The 22,849-nt window shown below is 39.4% G+C and overlaps 1 protein-coding gene across 5 annotated transcripts in view; it reads left to right on the top strand.

Annotated features, from left to right (window-relative positions):
* Positions 1–22,849, top strand: part of sgip1b (SH3GL interacting endocytic adaptor 1b) — a 150,828-nt gene that overhangs the window by 46,736 nt on the left and 81,243 nt on the right. For all 5 annotated transcript variants that reach the window (XR_012391076.1, XM_017351458.4, XM_073924050.1 and 2 more), the window contains 2 exons: positions 11,903–11,977; positions 12,688–13,380. Coding sequence is in view for 4 of the 5 variants with exons in the window: in XM_017351458.4 (XP_017206947.1) it covers positions 11,903–11,977; positions 12,688–13,380 (768 nt within the window). In the remaining variant the exon portion in view is untranslated. The remainder of the gene's footprint in view (positions 1–11,902; positions 11,978–12,687; positions 13,381–22,849) is intronic.

Below are 22,849 nucleotides of genomic sequence, written 5' to 3'. Positions count from 1 at the left end.
TGTGTGAGAGTTCAGCATTTGGACAGTAGTGTGTATGCTTGTTAGTTGAACACAGGTCTGGGGGTGTGTTCAGGCGAATTGTCGCACCGTGCGAGGCTGATGGCTGCTGGGTTGTCTGCTCACAGTGCAAGTACAGTGTCATTCACAGTCCGGTTATTCAACATTAAGCCCTTTGAGGCCTGGGGCAGCAAGCGTTGGGGTTGCTAGCTGGTTTGAAGGCTGCAGAGTAGCGACCTTGACCCCGTCTATGTTGTTGAATTTGGGTTCTCGCGGGTTCCAGCAGTTTCCCGCGACCTCGGTGACCTGACAGTCTGTTGGGGTTGACCTGACGGCTGTGAGAGAGTTCTCGCACTTGGGCCCAGATTTTAAAGGGGTTCAAAGTTCGAAAGAGGTTCCCACATATGCAGCAGATTTTTTTTTTTTTTTTTTTACCATTCAGCAGCAGGTATGTGCCCATTGGCGACGGGTACACGGGGTGCACTGCAGTCATGGGGACAGTAGTTACTTGAATGGGAGCAATGTATGTGAGTTGAACCTCAGTTTTGCTGTAGGATTTGCACCATCAGCCTGCCTGGTTGGCATTTAAGTGTTCGTTTTAGTCTCTGAGCTCTTGCTTTGAGTTACTCAAACAGGAGAGATGACATTATTGTGAGGTCTGCTCCCGTGCTGACGCGCGTTTTTCATCTTTCTTTCATCTCCACGGTCACAGCCAAGTAGCGCGTTGTTGCCACACCATTTTGGTCAGGTTCCCCAAGAGTTGAAGTGCAGGGGCCTGAGCAGTTGTTTGTACGCAGGTGTGGCTGGTTGGTGGGCTGTGGCTCAGGAGGTAAACAGACAACCAGACCAGTGTTTTCTGGTGCCTGTGGTTGCAAGCATGGTGGCACTGGCTGCTTCTTGGGGGAAGCGTGATGCTGCAGTTAGATACACAGTCTTTAGCTTGTGTTGGACTCGCAGTACTCTGCGGGGATGGAGCAGAAAGCAGGTGTTCAGGGGGGTAAATGGTTTTGGACCCCCCTCTAGTCATAAGGAATCTGGCTTGACTTCCTGTAGGGCCCCTTCAAGCTTTTTGCAGTTCTGCTGCTCATGACGCCACTGTGTCGTTGTGGTGTCAGGTTTTCACCTTTGGCTTTCTCTGGCGTGTAACTAGCTGGATGCTGGTTGCTTGAGCTCCTAGCTACTGCAGGTTGTTCATTCCTTGGTTGCTGTTAGGCTCCTTTTGGGCTGCTTGTGGTAAGTGGCTTGTCCCAGTGTGTCTCTGAGCATCCTGTCTGGTGTTGGGACATGCGCCTTCCTGGCGGTGCTGTCCTCTGCTGGCGGAGAAAGGCTTTAACTCACTGTTTGGAAGTCTTGCGGCTGGGAAACAGTAACGTGCCTTTTAAAGTCAGCTCCGGATGAGATTCTGAGACAGGGTAGCTCGTAGGTGTTTGATAGTCTTTCAAAGCAATCTTTGTTTTGAACAGATTTTATGAGCTAAACTCTGCCGCTGTTGGGTGGTCAGGGCGTGGGGGCAGGGGATTGCCCGTTTGCGGACTCACCACAGAAAGCAGGCTTTTGAGAGAGAGAGGATCTGGAAGGTGAACTCCTCCTCCATCCGTGGCTTATTTCCTGTCTCGAAGTAGGGTTGGTGTAGTCGACTGCAGTATGCTTGTGAGGTCTCTTGGCTGTTCTGAGACCCATGGCGACAATCAGTCCTTACTCTGACACGGGGTCTGGTAAAACACTCTAGTAAGAGCTCTTGCATCGGCTCGTAATCTGCTTTGATGGCACGGCGCTGTTGATTCAGGAAACTTCTTGCCTCACGGCTCGAAGTAATTAATAGCAGATACAGTTTGTCACAGAGAGTGGCACTTGGCCTCTGTGTAAAAGTGTAAAAGTCAATGTCTTAAAATTAGGAGTGCGTGTCGTCGCCTTCAGCAAGGTTTGGGGTGAAAGTTGGCATTTCCCTGGCCAGCTGGTTCAAAGTCTTTGGCTGACAGATGGTGTCTGTCGTGGGGGACCCCTTTGGAGGGAGTCCTGGCCCTGTGTTGCTGATGGGCGTTGCTGGAATGCTGGCTGGCGGGGCGGTATGAGTTGGATTCACCCCCCTCTGCTGGTCTATCCAGTCTTTGTCTTTGGGCTGAGTGCGGCACTTCACCTTTCGGATAGTCACATGGGTTGTAGAAATGTGACAGTTCTGGGTGAACTCTGGTAGGTTCATGCTTAAGTCTCTTTGTTGGGTTCCGTGTTGGAATTTTGCTCGGGCCCTCAGCCGTTGACTTTAGAGGCTTTGACCCGAGCTTCACTGTCTTTAGTTCTGCTCTTTACAATAGTGTTTCAGCTTGTAGCTTTACACTCAGTTCATCTTTGGCTTTCTCCTCTCGTCGCTCCTTGTGTGCGTTGTCCGCTTGTAGCTCCATCGGGCCGCGTGTAGTCTGTCCATTTGCTCCAGAAGTTGGGCGTCCTTTTCCCTCGTCGTCTTGCAGGCGTCCTGGGCTCGATGCTCCAGCTGGTTGAGACCCTTTCCTATAGGTCTGGCCGGTGCAAGGGTGAGGTGTGTCAGGGCCCTGGAGAGTTGAGTCTGGGCTTGGCTGTCATGGCTCCGGGCTAGGTCGTTCGCCCTCAGCGGATTAATGCAGACGTCCAGCTGTTCTCTGCTTGGCCGCTGCAGCTCCATGGCGTCGTTGGGCAGGAGGTTGTGGGTTAAGCACTTAACCAGGCCTCCAGTTAGTCCCAGTGAGCAGCGGGCTGGGCGCACTTGACATGCTGGTCTGTTGGGTGAGACAGAGATCACAAGGGAGAGAGAGAGAGACCCACATGGCCAAATCGCGTGGATGTTAGCATTGTGCTATATTATTAGTCTGACAGGGTTGTCAGCTAGGGGGTATGTGCCGGCTAGACGTTGGTCCTTCTAAGGATCCACTGGGGGCCGGACAATTCGGATGTCGAATTTGGGTGGCTAGATAACAGTTGATATCTACGTACTGGCCTCAAGGCTTTTAGTCATGCGCCAGGCTGTGCAAATTATCAATCAATTATTTAAATCACCCTGGTGGTTCTCAATAGCGTGGTCTCTGAGCAGGTCAAAGTAAATAAAAATAATTAAGTAAATAAAAATAACAGTAACCCAAAAAAAAAACAAAAATGAATAATACTAACGATAAGTTAGACAAAAAGGCACCTCGCTCGGATGAACGAGTGTACAGGGAAAGAAAAATGAAAGAAAATACTAATATGGATATCAGTAAATATGAATAAAAATAAAACTGAAAGACAGACAAGGATGAGAAACGAGGGAGAGAGAGATAGAGAGAGAGAGAGAGAATAGCAAAACCTATGGGCATGTCTAAAATGTTCGTTTTATAGTCCTGTAGTGGGCTAGGTTTAGACTAGGTTTTACTTGCTATTTACACTTGGTGGTGAGTGAAAGGCAATCAGATGAAGGTCGCAAGAGCGTGCTATCTGGCTAGACTTTCCCCAACTCCTACTGCAGTCGCTATCAGATCACTTGCCTATAATGTAACTCGGTTGTGAACTCACACAGCGTAGGCTTTTAGCACAATACGTAGCACTCAAGAAAGTCACTGACCGCCTGGCATGATTCAAAATTGTGTTTTGCCTGATGATTCAGGTGCCGCACTAGGCCTGTAGAATGAGGTGGCCAATCTCACTCAGGCGGGCACGTGTGTGGAACCATGACAGGGTAATTAACCAAGATTGATCGTATGCCAGTTGACACGGACGGTGCTTCTTGGAGTACGATTGCTGATGCCACTGTGATCCACACAAGCCGGAGAGACAAAACGCCAAGGTATCTAACGCATCCTTCAGCAGGGGTCAGTTATGTCAGACAGATGAACCCAATCTTTTGATCTGCAACCTGAATAACCTGTACGCTTAACCACACAAGCACAGAGGACTCGGGTCCGGATACGGGCAGTACTATGGATCTACTATTCTGGGCGAGCCAGTTGGAGTAGGCATCTTAGTATGCTGTAGTATCTGATGGATAGAGAAGGTTATCACCCTGTGATGGAGGGAGGCTAAAGGAAAATTAAATCGGCATAAAAGAATCTAAAAGAATAATCATAATAATCCCCTATAGGTAAAAGCAGTACAGGACGGCTTAGAAAAAGTAGAAAGAGTGCCTTAGTATTCAGGGGCATCTACAAACATTAATGGGTTAGCCCAACATGTTTTTATCAGATGTGGGATCTATAGATTAATAGCTTCTGAATTTAGCTTCAGACTAATATTTGCCCTTATATAGTAATGCTTTCCCTATAACCTAAGAGGTGAGGGAATAAATAAGGCATGAGGAAAAGATGGAGTAAAAAAAAAAATCAAAAGGGAAGAAAAAATTATGCCTATTAATGATAATAATAGAGAAATTAAAGGCTATTCCCCAAATAGCTAAACCAACAAAATTAAAATTAAACATGACCTAAGTTTAGAATAGATTATTGGGAACTTGATTAAAAATCAAGTAATAACAAAATAAACTGGACAACGGTATTAAAATGAAAAAGACAGAAGGCAGAAAATTAATAAAAAAAATTGAAAGTAACAAAATAATTCATAATACCAAATGAAATAAAAACAGACCAATAATCTATACTTAGGTAACTAAACTATTGTTTGGATAAAATGATAACAGGGAAAATAAAATGCTTAATCGAAATTAAAACAAATTAACTCCAAACTGTTTGACCATTTCAGACCACTTGAGACACAATGGTGGGCGGAACTGATGTGAGAAGAGCAGGAGGAGACAGGGGGAGATGTTTCCGAATTGCACTTCACATTCGGTTAGCCTTGTGCTAAAGTTTGTTAATATTACAAAATGTGAAGGGTTGGTTTGCTTAAGCATTGGCTGGCGTTAGCCGCTTGCAAGTTGTTACGCTTCGCATCCGGTTAGCCTTGTGCTAACAGTTTGGTAATGTTAAGACGCGAAGGGTTAGTTTACTTAAGGCTAGTCGTTAGAAGCTAGCGAGTTGTTTTGCCCTGTGATGTAAGCCGCGTCACACACTCTGCCTCCTGAAGGTGGATCTTATGCTTTGGGGTGGTGACTACGTCATTCACGCATGCGTGCGCGCGCACGGGTTACGTGTACGAGGAGTCAATGAGCGCTCGAAGAGCCGATTTATGAATGGGAGGAGTTCTCATTCATAACTTGGTATGCGGCTGACTTCACGAAGGCAAAGCGCGAACCACTAAGATTCGCACAAGCGGTCATTATATCTTGTTGCCGTAACATTGATAATAATATTCGACCATTACAATTAGACAAACAAACATAAAATGCGAGACGTCTCTCGAGGCGGTGCACGTTTGTACACAGATTTGGTCCGGACGAACATAACTGAAATATGGGAATTCACATCCATATCAGATTTCGGTACCATTTAAGACACGCTTATGATTCTATTTTCCTCCGACAGGCACACTAATATATTTAAATGATTTGCGGAACGTGCGCCTCAGCAAAATCGATTTAAAATATATATGAACTGCAGTTTAAATTGTTACACTCTACACGGGCAGCTCTCTGCTGTGTTTAGTGAACAGAATGGCTGAAAGAGGCTTTTCGTCCTCCCAGTTTTGAAGAAAGGAAATGCTTCTCGCGGTCCTTTTTTTTTTTTTTTCTCTATAGCGCGCTTCATAAATCCAATGAATTGGAAAGTTTGTTCCACAGAAAATGTTTGGAAAACTGCCCGCATTCTCCACCAATATATGTAACATGAAATTAGCTCATTTTATGAATATTAATAATCAACAATAACGGTTTATTCTTAATTATTAATATTCCGGCTTAAGCTTCAGTCAGTTTGGTCAAACAAACATATGATTGTAAATGATCATGCTCGCGCGACCGAGCGGATTCCCAGATTATGAATATTAATTATCAACAATAACGAATTATTATTAATCATTAATATTCCGGATCAATTTATTGTTAATTTGACCAAACAAACACAAGCAGAGCCGCCGCTCTTCCGAGCGGACACGGTAATCTATTCATTTAGAAAAAGGGAATTTAATTGCTACTTCTTGTGAAGTAGATTAATCATTCAAAAGTTTAAACAACTTATAATAGCAAGGCAGGGGAATCTGTATTTCAGTGACATTTTCTCGTAAGGCAAACAATACAATTCATTTGATTATAATGGAATTTATTGACTAGTCAGACGTAACGAACAAACAAACGCACAAACATACATTAAACACAAAACAAAGGTAAACCACGTGAAATATTGGGTCTATAGAACGTGTAACAGCAAATAGAAATAGTAAAGCTAGAAAATATAGATTTCAGATAAAAGAGTGACAAAACTTTCAGTTCCACACGCACCATTACGGACCACCAAGGTTATAAAAAACACCTTTTTGATAAAAGGGGCACAGCTTAATCGCATAACTAAAATCACCTGGTTTTTCATGTCTGGCGGTCTCTCTTATGCGTCTCTCTTCCGTCGTGATGAAACTACTCTTGATGTCCTTTGATGCGTGGAGTTTGTAACGCAGTTCGGACGAACACGATCGCAAACTTTAAACTGAATTTACTTTGCCGGAAAAATAAAGAAAGCGTGGCGGGAAAAAGTCCATGCGGCTTAGAAAGCCACGTGTGGCCCGAGGGCCACCGTTAATGATGTTCCTTTTTGGGACGTTCTCTTTCTGCCCAGATGTTTGGGGGGAAGTGTGCTTATACCTGCGGGTCACGTGACAACCCGTACAGCATTCTGACCAATGATTTCAGGGGAAAGTTTGCGCGCGAACCTTCCTTTGTCTCTGGGCTGCTCGTATGCAAATTTGAGCGTCCGCCTAAAGCATGCGGACAGGCATTTAATACAGGGCTTTAAAGAATAAAACAATGCGAGTTATGGTCTCGATCTATGCATCATGTGTTGTAGAATGTCAGCAGAAACCCATCGGTACCAAACATGGGGGGGTTGAAAGTACATCAACATAATTTTTCATATCCTTACAATATTTATGCTTTACAAAGGCCTAAATGGAACATGCATACAGGTTATAAGAGATGTTACACAGGTAAGAAAAGTCAGAAATGAGATACAAAGTTTACAAAACATAACACTTTGGTTTTGTGCTGGTTCTGGATTTGATGAGTTCATTTTCTTTCTTATCTTATCTGTCATGTTCTTTTGAAGTAGGCAGAGAGTGGTTCTGTGAAGTCTCCCAGACTTGTTAACATGTCACCACGGATTACTAAGCCAGACTTTTCGTCGCCAAGTGATTTTATTGTCCTGGCGATTCACCCAGATTGTTTTCTGGAATGTTAAATGGAATGTTTATCTCCAGAATGCAGGTTACAATATGTTACACAATCACAGAACTGGAGAAAGTGCAGTACTTCGTTTATTTCAATTTAGCATATTAATAATGAAATCCAAAAATCATAGTATTATATTGAGAGTTTATTTTTAAGATTTCTTATCTCGTGACCCACCTTTAGTGTGCTGTGCTGGCTTCCCCCTGGTGGAAATTGAAAACCCCTGTTTTAAAATGCCAACATTTTTGCTACATTTACAAAGCACATTACTCTTGCACTCTTTGCCAGGTGTGTTCTATTGAATCATTAGAAATGTCTTGTTTGGTAAAGATTGTTTGGTTTGAGAAATATGAAAGTGTTTTGGTTGCCAAACATTCAGTGCATCACTGAGTTTTTTTTTTTACTTTTTGTGGCCAAGGAACACTTGGTCAAGCTAAATAACCATGGTCAAGCATAGACAATTTGTGCTCCTAGAATTTTGCATTTTCCTACATCATACTTAAAAATAATGTCTTGTAAGGGTGTCAAAATTAATTGATTCTTCGGTGCACTGCGATACAGACGGACAGTTTGGTATCTGTTCAGCAATAGATCATAACCGATTATTATGTATTCACGTCATTTATCAAATATGCACTATGTTGCGGTACAATACTTTGGTCAAGAGAGGTCAGTTGGAGAAATTAAAACGCAGAAACTGCACAATTTACTGCATGCGTTTGCTGGGCAGTCATTCACTGACACTGAAGTTACAGCAGATGCCCCTATAACACTGCTGTGGAGAAAATTAAAGTAAACTCAATTTTTCTCTCTCTCTCTCTCTCACTGTGAACCTTTGACCTGCTGGCATGACGTTTCCTCTCCTCCGCAAGTAAGAATTCAGAAGAATTAGTTGATGAGAGAGGAAGGACTAATACAGTGGTTTGGAAGTGGTTCAGCTTTTTAAGTTCCCATAAACTTATAGTTTCGGTGCTCTGCAAATTATGTGGGGGAGTGATGCAGACTAGCATTGGGGACACATCAAATCTGTTCCACCCGATAGAACAGTGGTCGGGAACCTATGGCAAAACCCACTATGCAGCTTTTGCTGCAAAGTACAAGCTGAATGAAAACTGAAAGAAGGTGTGCTAGGAGCTCCAGCATAAACTGCAAACCTTTCACAAATTTCAAATAAGTTGTGTATGCTATGTACGGCAAATAAACTGTTCACAGCAGTGCTGGATCTTGCTCTGGGAAATATCAAATATTCGTGTTTTGCGTAACTTGTGCGTGGTGAATACCTGCGTGTTTGTTTATGTGAGAGAGAGACTGTGAATGAGTCCGAGTGAAAAACAGCTAGCAAAGCTGTGTGAAGTGTTGCCAGAAGTTGCTGACTGATTCCAGCCCAAAAACAACCACTCAATCAAAACTGCCCAAATGGGCGGGAAACTGCCCAATCTGGCAGCAATGGTGGAGTGCATTGTGTACGTGCGCACACACAAATGTATTCACTTTTGTCTTATCAGCTTTCTTACGTTTCCAATCACTTTCATTGATTGGTGATTATTGTTTCAGGCGCAGTGAGCTGCAAAAATAAATAAAGACATAATGGACTACTAAATAACGTTTGTATTTTCAAATATGCCAGAGGCAGTCAAGCTTACATACACATTTTTTTAAACCAGAGTAAATCGGATAATGAGCCTGATCAAGAGAAGATGAAACTGCGCCCTCTGTGTAGGATTTAAATCAAACTTCGCTTATCAACACGTGCATATACACCTATAAATTACTTTCATATAAACCTATACTATGTTCAAACATGTATGAAACTTGCGCATATACATATAAAGTTGATGCATACATACTCCCACATATATATATAAACTTGATTCTTGCAAGTGTGTTATTTAAAATAATATGAAATATTAGTCTATATAAATAGACTATGTAAAATATATAAGAATGATTTTATGTTAGACCTTTTAATTTGATTAGGTAATTACATACACAAATATAAATAGACAGATATATCACTTAAAGGACGTTCAAGATGAAAAGCAACCACAACTATGAATATACTCATTTGTTCGTGAAGGCTAAATACAAATAAAAATTTAACATTATTTTTTTGTACATTTTAATGTTTTTAAAAAAAGTTATAAGAGCCTACAGTTGTTATAGACTTTGCAAAAAAAAACAAAAAAAAAAAACATATAGTAACCAAGTAACCATTAATATAAGCCTGAATAATTAGACATATAAATGTTGATTTCAATAGTTTATTAATCATTTATTAACTCATTCCGAATGAATGAATTCCTAAAAACCCTTAACTACTCTTATATACTAACAGTTTGTAAATAATTTGATACTTAATTTAGTAATGAAAAATAAATCATTAACAGAGTATGAAAATACAATTATTAACCACATTATATAGGTGCTTATAAGTCAAGAATAGAGCATTTGTAGCTGCAGTTATAAACTGCTTACTAACACTTATTAATGTAGATTTAATGCTTAACAGATAACGAGTTCACTATTTGCTAATGCTTAATAAATTATTTAAAGTGTGTAGTTATTATAAAGTGTTACCATAACATCTTAGAAATAGCCTTCATTAGTGGGGTTCCCACATATTTTGTGCTGAAAACATACTTCAACAATTATGTTCCCCATCAGGTCGGGAACTGCAATGCTGTGTTGGACAACACTTTGGGGTATTGCTAGATAACCAATCACTCTTAAAAAAAATAAAAATAAGAAGAAAATGGGCCAAAAAAATGCCTATGTGTAGGTCGTACACAGCTGTATAAAGCCACCCGTTGCTGAGAGCAGGGCAGACTTTTGCTTCAGAAGCCTAACGCGACCGAATAGATATTGTTTGCTGAGCTGAATCCAGAGATATCAAGCTTCATGTATCCAGTGCGAGTGATGACACAGACAGTGGCAGTGATTCTTCTGTCCCTGTCTTATAAAAGACAGATTTACCCTTAGAGAGCAACATGCCCGGCCATGCTGCTTCTGCCCTGCACCATGGATTTAGACCACAAGACCACTGGCCCTGATGCATGAGGACAGTTCTCCAGACTTGATGCACGAGTTCTGCACGATAGCTGACTATGCTCTTATGAATGACGTCTGCCTTCCATACCTGGGGAAGATGGTGGCCACATAGTGTTCCAGAAATGCTGCTCTTGGCTTAATCTGGTAGATATGCTCCACGTCGACAAAGCCCGATTTCTTGGTATGGCCAAATTACAGGAAGGCCTATTCTGCAACATTGTTGGGGACTTTACCCAGAAGTCCTTAGCAGTAAAAAAACAGCCGAGCGCAACGGGGCAGGTCATCTTTCTGGGGGGGACAGAAAACTGCTGAATGGAAAATGGAGCCTCCACCCCGGTGTGGTCCAGCTGTTATGAACGTGCTTTAGAGAAGCTCAGGTCATCCTGTTTGCTTCTCGAATGCCAGTTCATTGACATGTGCTTTATTTTCGTACCAGGAATTTAGGCCACTATACTTTTGGCTATGACAGGAGGCTCTGTTATATACCCAAGATATCTACCACACACTTTTCAGACCAGGTAGTGTACCTGCAAGCACTGCCTGTGGAGGAGGCAGGGCAAGCCCCAATTAATTTCTGTGTCCTGTTGTGATCCATATTCAGGTAAGTAAGGGCCTGGAGTTTTAAGGCCATGACAAGGTCCAGCTGCTTTGGTGCTTTCCATACACTCCCCCATGTAGCATTGAAGTTCCTGACCTGATTGGGTAATGTCCAGGTTACGCAATTTTAAGTTTCAAAAATTGTGAGGCACCACACTGCCGTTATGATGCACTTTTTATGTTGCTAGGCAATGACTGAATTAGCTGTGTATTGTGCGAGTGTTGCTGTTGAAATTGGTTTAATTTTAATATTTAAGCATTTTGTGAAATTCAAGATTTGTAAAGTCATACAGCTCCGGATAACTTAAAGCAGAGCATTGCTTCCATTTAATTGTAGAATGAAACAGATGCGACTGACAAAATGCACTTTTTCTTTTAAAGGTGGCTTTTTTTTTCAACTGCTAGAGTATAGCACGCAAGGACAAAAATGCGAGGCGCAGCAGGCGGTTAAAATGGCCCACAGGGCACGCAAGCAGCACACAAAAGCTTGTGGCCGTTAGTAAATCATTTAAAAAAGGCGCCTCAATTCAAAAAGTGTGATCGGCCCCTTAAATCTCATTTTTTCAGCTTATTGATGCACTCAATAACAACAGTTTTACTTTGTTAATAACACTTGCATGATCATTTAAGAAAAAAACATTTTATTTAAGAATAGTTTTTAAAATGTTTTGCGCTTTAAAAAGTGAGTGTCATTACATTTCAAATAAAAGATGCAATGCCTGATCTGGTTTTATTTTCTTATTGTGCTTGCTTGCGGGCATAAGCGACAATAAAGATTTTTTTCCCCTAAAACTAAGTATTGCCTTTAAAATTTGAATATAATTAAGAGTTGTGCTTATATTTAAAAAATGATTTTTAAGCCATATTGACAGCCACTGTCTGATTTCTTTCAGTTGTTATAATAATAATATTTTATTTTTTTAAATAATGCTCTATTCAGTAAGGAGGTAATTTTTTCTTCTAAATGTGTCCTGTCATCTGCCCTTTTAGCTCCACCACCTCTTCCTCCAAAGAACATTCCTGGTACTCCACCTGGACGAAGTTCCAGCTCAGTTGAATCCTCTGGTATGTACTGACAGTTTCAGTTAAATGCATAGTTTAAATTTTTTGAAAGAATTTAGTTATTATTTAAAATTGTCTACCACATTAACATCTAACTTTTTGTTCTGTTTCCAATTTTATCTTGTTTATGTTTGTTTTAGGACACTGTGAAACATTTTTTTATTTTCGATTTCTATTTGTTTTTTAAGTTTAAATAAGTTTTTTTTAATAATAAAAAGTTAAGACAATATTTCACTAAGTGTGTTTTTTGTGCTAGTGGCTATACTGGTTTTGGCCTGTCGTGGACCACCAGTAGGTAACGGCAAGTCACTTATTAAATAAGTAATTCAGTTATTTATTCAACTGATTTGTTCAAGTGGCTGATTCATTAAGGTACAAAGTGTATCCACTGCTTATTTAAAAACAGATTCTTTCAGAAATTCAACATCACTGTGTATTGCTCACAAATGCAGAATGGCTTTGTTTGGAACTCTTGGCTTTGTTTTATAAATGAAGCAAATAGAGACAATAATTCATTTAAACAATAACTTACTTTATTTACTTATTTTACAGTATTTTTATTAAATGTATTAATTATTGGCGTTAACAGCACACTTTTATGTGTAATATTACTCAAAAACATTTGCAAATTCATCTAAGGCAAATAAAAAAGAGATTGTGATAATGGAAAATGGAAGTGTTTTTGACAAATTGTTGTCATTCTTCTCAACCAGGTTATTATAGTGTGGTTCCTAGTGTCAAAGGAGGTGGGTCATCTTCAGTCTATCAGGAGGCTGCATTTTCTGACCCAGTTGGAGGGGTGTGTATGCCTGATTTGGACAGTGTTTTTGGACCTGTTGAAACATCCAAATCTGGATCAGACATGGTCCAGTGCAGCTGGGTGAACTTTGGTGAAGGATCTCCTGCCAGACCTCCACCCCCAAATGAACCTGCCCCTTCCCCACCACTGTCCTCATCCCCAACAGACTCGCCTCCGGACTCACCCATAACCTCACCCCTCAACCTGCCACTTCCCACCTCACCCCCTCCACTGTTTCACTCTATCCCACCACCAGATTCACCTCCACCACCACCACCCTCAGACTCTCCTCTTAGTCCCTTGGACCTTCCCTGCTGCTTTCAGATCCCAGAATCAGAGTTCGTCCAAGAGTCGCCTGTCACCCCTGCAAGTCCTGGAATGCCCTTTCCTCCAATGGACCATTACCCTCAGCATGGAGCCATTCCCTCTGTTCTAGCAATGACAGAGGACAGAAGAAGAACTCCTGACCTGGCAAGTGTGAGAGATGAGTTTTCTGTGTTTGGCACATCACCCAAAGACCTTGCAACAGGAACTTTCAGGGGAACCCCACCTCCACTGCCTCCTCCTACCTACAGAAGTGTGATGGGCTCCCCAGGACCCGGCAGTGGTGAGTTTGTAGTTATTTGTTAGTAAACACTGAATAAAGCATAAAAACCTGTCCACATTCAAATAATGAAAAAAACTGACAAATGTTCTGTTCTATTTCAATTTAGTGGTTCATAAAGATGAATAGTTTGAAAGTTTCATTATGCTAGGGGATACCTTTGTCAAATTCAGTTGCTTTTGAAAAAAAATGTTTTTTGTATGTTTAAACATGATTTTAAGGTATGAATGCTCTCTTATTGGCTAATATGTTTAGATTATATAATTTGCTTTGTATAGAACAGGGGTCACCAACCAGAGCTACCTTCCTGCACATTTCAGTTGCAACCCTGACCAAACACACCTGTTTGTAATTATCAAGTGCTGCTTTAGGTACTATTAGTTGGTTCAGGTGTGTTTGATCAGGGTTGGGACTGAATTCTGCAGGAAGGTAGCTCTCCAGGAACAGGGTTAGTGACCCCTGGTATAGAATATCTAAGTTCAACTTTATCTGATTTAACCAAAGAATGGACCACAAGATGTTCAGTGAACTCTTAATTGACCCACAGATCAGGGTGACTCCTTATTTAATGCGCTTCAATTTTACCCTTTTACAAGATGTAAGATAAGTCTTTGGTGTCACCAGAATATGTCTGTAAAGTTTCAGCTCAAAATACTTATCAGTTCATTAATTATACCCTCCAGAATATGCTAATTTTAGACTCTGTGCCTATTAAAGGACAGTGTACCTGTTTTTGTTGCTTGTGCTTTTGATGCAAATGAGCTGGTTTTGCCCACCCACCGTTCCCATGTGTGTGTCAGCTTTTACTGTGTCACATCATAAGCAGCAGTGATGAGACAGACCCAGATGAAGCAGATTCAGAATACAGTTTATGGATTATGGTTGGGCTGCAATAACAAATCGATAAAAGCAATTACTAAAAGCGTTAGCCACAAATTTCATAATCGATGTGTCGTGTCGTGCGACTTGTAGATAGATGTTTATTATTATGTTTATTATGTTTATGATAGATGTTTGATTATTAAAAAAACTTTGGTTGAGCGAGCACTAATGCCAGCAGAGTTCGGCGCCTCATAGACAGGACCAAGCAAAAAAACGAGCAGAGGTAACGTTAGAGGTAATATACATAGTGAAGGCAGAGAAATTTGTGTGACCCTATTCATCCAAGGTGTGGGAGCATTTCATTCATTCATTCATTTTCTTTTCGACTTAGTCCCTTTATTAACCTGGGGTTGCCACAGCGTAATGAACCGCCAACTTATCCAGCATATCGTCACCTTAGAATTATAAGGTTCTATCTGACATTTTTGTCAAAATTGAGTTATTGACATATTCTTAATAAATGAAAACTTATTTACATTATATGATGTTATTTTTTTTTTTTACATGTTTTTTACGTTCTAAGATTTTTATTTAACAAACAAAAAAGTTTTTTATACAAAGTCGAACTTGGTTTTTTAAGGTACTTTCTGTGCGCCAATCAGCATTTTTAATGCACACTTGAGGACCAATCAGGATCAGCTTTCTTTGTCATTTCACCGGACTGCTCCATTGACAGCGGGAAACACCAGAAAGACAAAATCACACAAAATAAGAGTTGGCTAAATAATGCTGCACAACACAAAATTGAGATGTGTGTCTCGTTTATCACATGATTTAGACGCATTTCTTGCCATTGAAATTCATTCATTTTCTTTTCGGCTTAGTCCCTTTATTAATCTGGGATCTGCCCTTCCAGCTGCAATCCATCACTGGGAAAATCCCTTACACACTCAACCACGCACATATACTATGGCCAATTTTACCTTACCCAATTCACCTGTACCGCATGTCTTTGGGCTTGTGGGGGAAGCCGGAGCACCCGGAGGAAACCCACGTTAAAACGGGTAGAACATGCAAACTCCACACAGAAATGCCAACTGCCCCAGCCGAGGCTTGAACCACCGACCTTCTTGCTGTGAGGCGATTGTGCTACCCATTGCACCACTGCGTCGCCGACATTGAGATGAAATGTTAAATTTTACATTGTTGAAAAAGAAATGAATATTTAAAAATGTATATATTAAATGTGAAATATATTTATTTGTTTACATATAGTCAGTGAAACACTTTTCAGCATTTATTAAACTCATTTGGTCATCATCTGTTTCTTTAAAAGTCTTTAAATTTAATATTAAGCCTTGAAGGGCAAATACTTAATTTATTTCAATGGGCATATAATTCAATAAATATAATTCAATAATTCATATAAAGCGTAAAATATAATAAATATAAGGTTATTAATTAGATAAAGTTAACATCTGCACTGGACAAAAATATTTAGCAGAGCCTTCTATTAATTTGTCCAAAACATGAAATAAATGTTATAGAAAGAAAAAAATTTACTTTCTCAAGAATCAACATATTGTTACAATATCAATATATATGTTTTTTGATTGGATTTCTTAAAAAGTAATGCTTCAATGAATGATCTGTCAGATAGAACCTTATAATTCCAAGTGGAAAATTACTTTTCGGAATGAGAAGATTTAATCTGCGTTTACAGTGTTTTTTTTTTAACTCCAGATTGCAAATGTAAGAGAACTTCGATAATTTACATTTAGAGAACCCTTAGGGTCTCTGTCATGGTAATGTATAAAAGAGAACTGTTACACACATATTGTGTGCTATATGGAATGCAAAAACTGTAAAGCTCAATGTCTCAAAATTTTACACAGCGGATGCCCTTCCAGCTGCAACCCATCACCGGGATACATCCACACACACATTCACACACACACTACGGACAATTTAGCCTACCCAATTTACCTATACCACATGTCTTTGGACTTGTGGGGGAAACCAGAGCACCCGGAAGAAACCCACGCAAACATGGGGAGAACATACAAACTCCACACAGAAACGCCAACTGACCCAGCTGAGGCTCGAACCAGCAAACTTTTTTGCTGTGAGGAGAACGTGCTACCCACTGTGCAGCCTGTGGGAGCATTTCACACTAAATAAACAAAAAAGTGTTTTAACGGGAGCACTACGGCAATGATTTAGCACCTGAAATGCAAACATGTTGGAGTCTTTGATGAATTAATCGATTATTAAAGTAATTGTTAGTTGCAGCCCCAGAATATGGATTCAGTTTATGCATATAACAAGTTAGTTTATTTAATATATTTGTCCTTTCCTTTTTTTTTTTTTTAAGTGTTGACTTCATATCAGGAGGCAAGTAATTTTGTGACTGCTCTCTGAAAAATGGTTCCCGCAGGTCCTTAAAAAGTCTTAAAATGTCTTAATTTAAATCCGGTAAATTAATGTCTTAAATTGTCTTAAATTTACCATAAAGTGGCTGTAGTTATTACATTTTCAGCCGGTGTGCTTGATGATGACAGGGAAGCACAGTGGTCCACCGTAAAACATCTAATAGTTGATCAATTCAGTATGTGTGAAACAGGAGAGAAATGACAGTCTCTGTGATTTATTAGCTTATTATCGGCTACAGACGCTTACGTCGGTCTGCACCTGCGTGCTGTCATTACGTGGTTGTCGAGGTGAGGTTCAAAATACAAAGATGTGAAAGGGTAAATTTAATGACATGGCAATGAGGCAATGTGTAAATTTTGCAAAAATACCTTTTCGTTGGGGACCATGGGGCTCAAAGCTATTGAATTGCATATGAAAGGAGTAAAGCACCAGCAGTACGTTGCTGCAGCTAGTCATAGCTGGTCCTGGTTAATCCCTGCATTGTTTGCAGCTCGACCTAACAATGTTAGAAGACTAGAGCCAAAGATCTTTGCCCGAACCCAATGTTGCATTTTGGACTTAATTTCTATCATTTTAGACGGGTCGGGCCAGGCTTGGGCTTGCGCAGTCATAAACAGTCATGTGATGCACTTCGATTAGCGCGAGAAGTAATCAAATCATTTATTATAACATTAAAATCCATCCCTGCAAAGGTGAAATAAATGATGACGGAGAACTCAAAAATATAACAAATATAATATAACAATAAACAACAATTAAACAGTGTTTAATTATTGAATTCAAAGTTTCTAATGCCTGCAGCGTATGTTACAAAACGGTTTGCAAAGACAATTTGATTTATTAAATAACTCATCTCTTATGCTTTTTTTCACATTATGTGACAAAAGAATGAATGACTCAAATGAACAAAGTGATTCATTCATTCGCCCATGCGCACGTTGTGTAGTGCCGGAGAAGATCAGTTCATTTTTCGAGTCCTCTATTGGGTCTGAGTCGTTCGTTCACCACGTGAGAGACTAAAGCCTTGCCAATAGGTGCGTTCAACATGAAGCACAGCTGCTTCCTTGTCCTCATTTGTAAGTTGCTTTGGATAAAAGCGTCTGCTAAATGTAAATGTAAATGTAAATGCTGCCTGTGATCAACACTATTAACCGAGCGCAGGTGGGGCGGAGTTGAAAACGGAGCCGTCAAGCCAGACAGCTGAACACTTTGGTGCTCACAGTTGCTGCAGTCATGATGACCAATCACATGGCGTCATCATAATTTTTTTTATTTTATTTTTTATAACAAAAAAAGATTTACAAATAAACTGAATACAGTTTCTACAAACTATAGTTCATTTTTAAACAATAAGGGAATTATGAATTAAATATATTACAAATGTATAAGAGAAATAAGGGGGAACGAGAGGGTAATCTAAACATAAAAATGAAAAGCCTGTTAAATACAACGCAATAAGCACAAATTCTAGGAGTTTAAACATTCCTCTTTAGGCAAATACTTGTTGTTTGAATATGCTAAAAAGGGTGTTACATTTATTTACATTTATAGATATAAAACTTTCCAATATATAGGAGTAAAACACAAAACAAGGTGTTTCAATTAAGTCTGAAACAATGATTAAGATTATTTTGGATAATGAAAGCATTTTCAAAAAAGCACTTTAATCTGAAAAGATTGTTACAAAAGGACATTCCTAAAATAAATAAATATATATATATATATTATATATATTAATATATATATTAATCCTAAAAATCCTTTTATAATTATTTAATAAAATAATTCTTTAACTTAATTAACTTAACTTAAAACCTTTAGGGATTTCAGGATCAATGATCATAATTATTTTATTACAAATTTGTTAGACTTATTTGAGTTAATATTTAGGTTATTTACTAAAATATATCATTTAAATCGTTCATGGAGCTGAATGCAGTAGATAGTCTTTATAAAAAAAGGTGAAAATAAACCTATGCAAACACGCTAGCCTTTATAACCAGTTTATTTAACTAAACATGATACTGCAGTTAAATATTTGTAGTCTTTTAATAAACATAATATATACAAGATTGAGGGTATGAAAAGTGAATTGTTTGTTCTGAAACTTTTAAAACGGAAGTTATCCAATAATAAACCCGAAACACACGTGACTGTTGTCATGAGGTGAACTCGGCCAATAGTGTAATATCTGTGTTGTCATCAGAGCTTGTGCAGCCGCTCTTCAGATGCTGCACGGTCTGAATCAGCCATCTGATATTGGAGCACTGTCCCGGTACTATGATGCTACTTGTGACAGTCACATGGCATCGGCGCAGCATCAATCCAGACAAAATTTTTAGCCAGCATGCACTGCTTTAAGACAGATTCCTATCGATCTGCACAGCGATGCATTAAGTCGAACGCACCTAATCATATGCATTTAGAGCCGGAAATAAAATTGATCTGTTCACCTCTTGAGTCCTTGGGTTTGAGTCATTCGTTCATCACGGGCCAATCATATACATTTAGAGCCGGAAAGAGAATTGATCTGTTCATCTCTCCAGTCTTCGGTCTGAGTCGTTTATCACGTGAAAGACAAAAGCCCAATCGTTTGCATTTAGAGCCGGAAAGAGATTTGATCCGTTCAACTCTTGAGTCCTCAGGTTTGAGTCATTCTGTCACGTGATAAACTAATCACTCAAGAACCAGAAGACTCTATAGTTGAACTAATCATGGCTCCTATTGGCTCAGACTGTGTACATTGGTTAAGATTATATGTGACTGTCAGTGTAACATGAACGAACCACTGACATTTGAAGACATAAAGAGGTGAGCTGAGCAAAGAGACTAAAATACCTTTATAGACAAAAGAGCAGGTAAACATTGAAATAATATTTTCTCCTTCTTATAGTATTCTATTTGTGACTTATTTGTCGTGTGATCAACATTTTGGGCTAGTTGTAGATGTGTTTAGAAGCAATTCGTAACATTTTCAAAATATTTTGGCAAATTGAACCAAATGAACAAAATGACTTGAAAACAGTTTCGTTCATCTCGATGAACCAGACTCAAAGATCAGAGTCAGTAAAATGATCCGAACTTCCCATCACTAATCAGTAGTGCATCCCGGCCAGTAGCAACAGCAGTGAAAGAGTGTTCAGTGCTGCTTAGTGAGTGTAGGACTGCACTAAAGCCATTAACAGTGGATTCAATAATGTTTCCCCACAAAACTCCATAGCCTAATCTTGATGAGTAAAGAATTTTCATTGGTGTGTTGGCCAATTTAAAGGCTAAGTGTATGTACACAGGCCTATTTAGAGTGCTGAGATGTCAAGATGTTACAGAGGACTTATTTTGTTTCTTTGTTCAAACTTCCAAGTGGCCTATAGTCTATATCAGTGGTCACCAAACTTGTTCCTGGAGGGCCGATGTCCTGCAGATTTTAGCTCTAACCCTAATCAAACACCTGAAAAAGCTAATCAAGGTCTTTGTAGGTATACTTGAAACATCCAGGCAGGTGTGTTAAGGCAAGTTGGAGCTAAACCCTGCAGGGACACCGGCCCTCCAGGACCGAGATTGGTGACCCCTGGTCTATGTTATGAATAAGTAATGTTAACACATATAAACGACTTATTCATGAAAAAAGGCAAAAGAGCTGCGTGCATGTGCACATTTGAATAATGTCGGGCTATAAATGGGTTCGGGCTTTTTAAAAGCTGTCAATCAATATGTACCTAACTTTTATGGCCCGATTACAGCTCTAGTTTAGACGCCACCTTACAGTCAGCTATACCCAAAAGGCAGGTACTGTGGGTTATCTGTACTGTGACGAGGCACAATTCATTTTAATCTAACGAGGACATTAATTTGAGTAGCCTATTCCAAAGAAATTATACAATTTTTGGGTCTTAAGTTTTACTTGTTGAGGTCTAAAAAAAAAACACTCATGCTGATGCCAAATGTCGGCAAAAACCTTGGGCTGTGAACAAATATTTTTTGTTCTTTGTGTGTTGAGTTCATTTTCACTGTCTTTCTCACATGCAAGAGAGTTACAATGTGGAGAAGCCCCAAAGAAGTGTGCCACCTAGACTGCTGCTTGCCTAAAGTAAAGCATTGGGGTGGATAAGTGATGGTTTGGGCTGCAATATCATGGCATTCCCTAGGCCAAATACTTGGGTGCATCACTTCCAAGGACTATTCCAAACCATTCTGGTCCATGTGCACACAGTGGTTCAAAGTTTGAATGCTAAAGTTGGTGCTTTGTATCTGGAAGAAAATGCACCAATACACACGGCAAGTCTGGTAACAGTAATTTGATGAACATGAAAGTAAAGTTGAACATCTCTCATGGCCTGCACAGTCATCAGATCTAAAAAATATTGAGCGACATTGGGGTGTTTTGGAGAAGCGAAACAGAAACGTTTTCCTCCACCAGCATCACATTGTGACCTGGCTACTATTCTGCAAGAAAAATGGCTCGGAATCCTTCTGACTACTGTGCAGGACTTGTATCTGTCATTTCAAAGAGGAATTAATACTGTATTGACTGCAAGAGGAGGCCCTACACCATACTAATGAATTATTCAATATGTCTAAAACAAGGTGTTTCAGTTTCATCATTCTAACCCGTGTATTTAAAAAATCAAATTGAACTTTTTTTCAAACAATGATTCTCAAAGTTATTTTCATTAACCTGCAGATGGCAGTATTCAATCACTAAAATATGATCAAATATCAAGAAAGCATTTATATTGAATTTAGGTCAAAATTCCAGTCATTACAAAAACAAACAATAGATATATGTTAAAAATGTAAAACATAATATATCGTGATAGAAAATAATAAAACAAAATGTATATGTTATTTTGTAATTGCTATAAAAGTTTGGAACCTGAGTGTGATGTTTTTTTTCTGGGCCAATTAGGCTTAAGTACTGACCACTCTGTACTAGTTATTATTCTTCATTCATTTAAATTAATTAATTAGTAAAGCTGCTTTTATGACTTGAGCATATTAATCAGCAAAGTAGTTTTTGTCGCTGTTTATGGTGGTTGGGAATTCTCAGAGTGTAATATGGAACATTAAATCAATACATGAGAACACACTGATATTTACATTGTTATCGTGTTGAAACACTGATTCAGGAATTTTATAAAATGTGATACACTTTAGCATGTTTTAGTATACCTTATAATGTCCGTTCGTCCGTCCGTTCATCTATCCATCCATCCATCCATCCATCCATCCATCCATCCATCCAACCATCGACGCACCCAAAGCCTGTTTTTTTTCAAACCCCTTCCCAAAATAATGCACCCTTGCATCTTTATTGTTAAGCACAGAAAAAAATCATACATGCTGTGGTGCTTTAATCATTACGTGATATTTTGGGGCAGGATTTTCATCAATATTATCAAAACTGTCTGAAGAAAAAGTTCCATTCCACTTTTTGAATGGATGTCAGAGCAGAGACATCTAAAAAAGTTTTATGAGGAAATAGGGTGCTAATCTTTAGCATTTAGCATTAAACATTTTTGAAGCAAGCTTTATTTGGAATTTAAAACAAAATAAATGCCTAACACAAACACACATTCAGACAAGTTGTAGAGAAAAGTAAAGAAATAAAAAGAGAGAGTGTAATAAAAAGGAAAAACCTCTGATTTTGTAAGACTACAACATAACAAACTTGCGTTCTTTTCATGACGTGAAGAACTCCACGCCACGTGGAGTGAAAATCCACGCCACGTGGATTAGCTGGAAGTTTGTTCTTTGTCCTGTGAGGCTTAGAGTGGGGCAGAGTCTGTCATTTCAGGTTTGAGGTGGCAAAAAGGCTGCAGTCGTGATGCCTTCTGGTCTTACGGCACACCTAAGTGAAATAGACTCTCGAAGGAAATAAACGTATCAAAGATAGCAATTTTTGGTCCAAGTCTTCTCACTGGACCTGAATAGAAGATGCGCTGAGCTGGAACAGAACAATTCTTTTTCCAAGGGTCTCTCCTTTTCCTCTTTCGGGGGGTCCTTAGTCACCAGCTTTTATAAGGGTGGTCTTGTAACACCCTTAGGAGCTGAGTTGAGAAAGTTACCTTACCAAGGAAAGTTTTATTATTGGGAAGCTTGATGATTTGCGTATGATTTCTGAAATAATGCGGATGCAGAAACGTTTAAAGTTTCTCAAAATTTGTATGTGTTGGACTTGTATTAACATAAAATGTAAACGATTGTTCAGTAAACCAAA

This window comes from Danio rerio, chromosome 2, assembly GCF_049306965.1.
Source record: "Danio rerio strain Tuebingen ecotype United States chromosome 2, GRCz12tu, whole genome shotgun sequence".
NCBI classification, from domain to species: Eukaryota; Metazoa; Chordata; class Actinopteri; order Cypriniformes; family Danionidae; genus Danio; species Danio rerio.
Note: the sequence above shows the minus strand (reverse complement) of the source record. Positions and strands in the feature narration are given on the sequence as shown.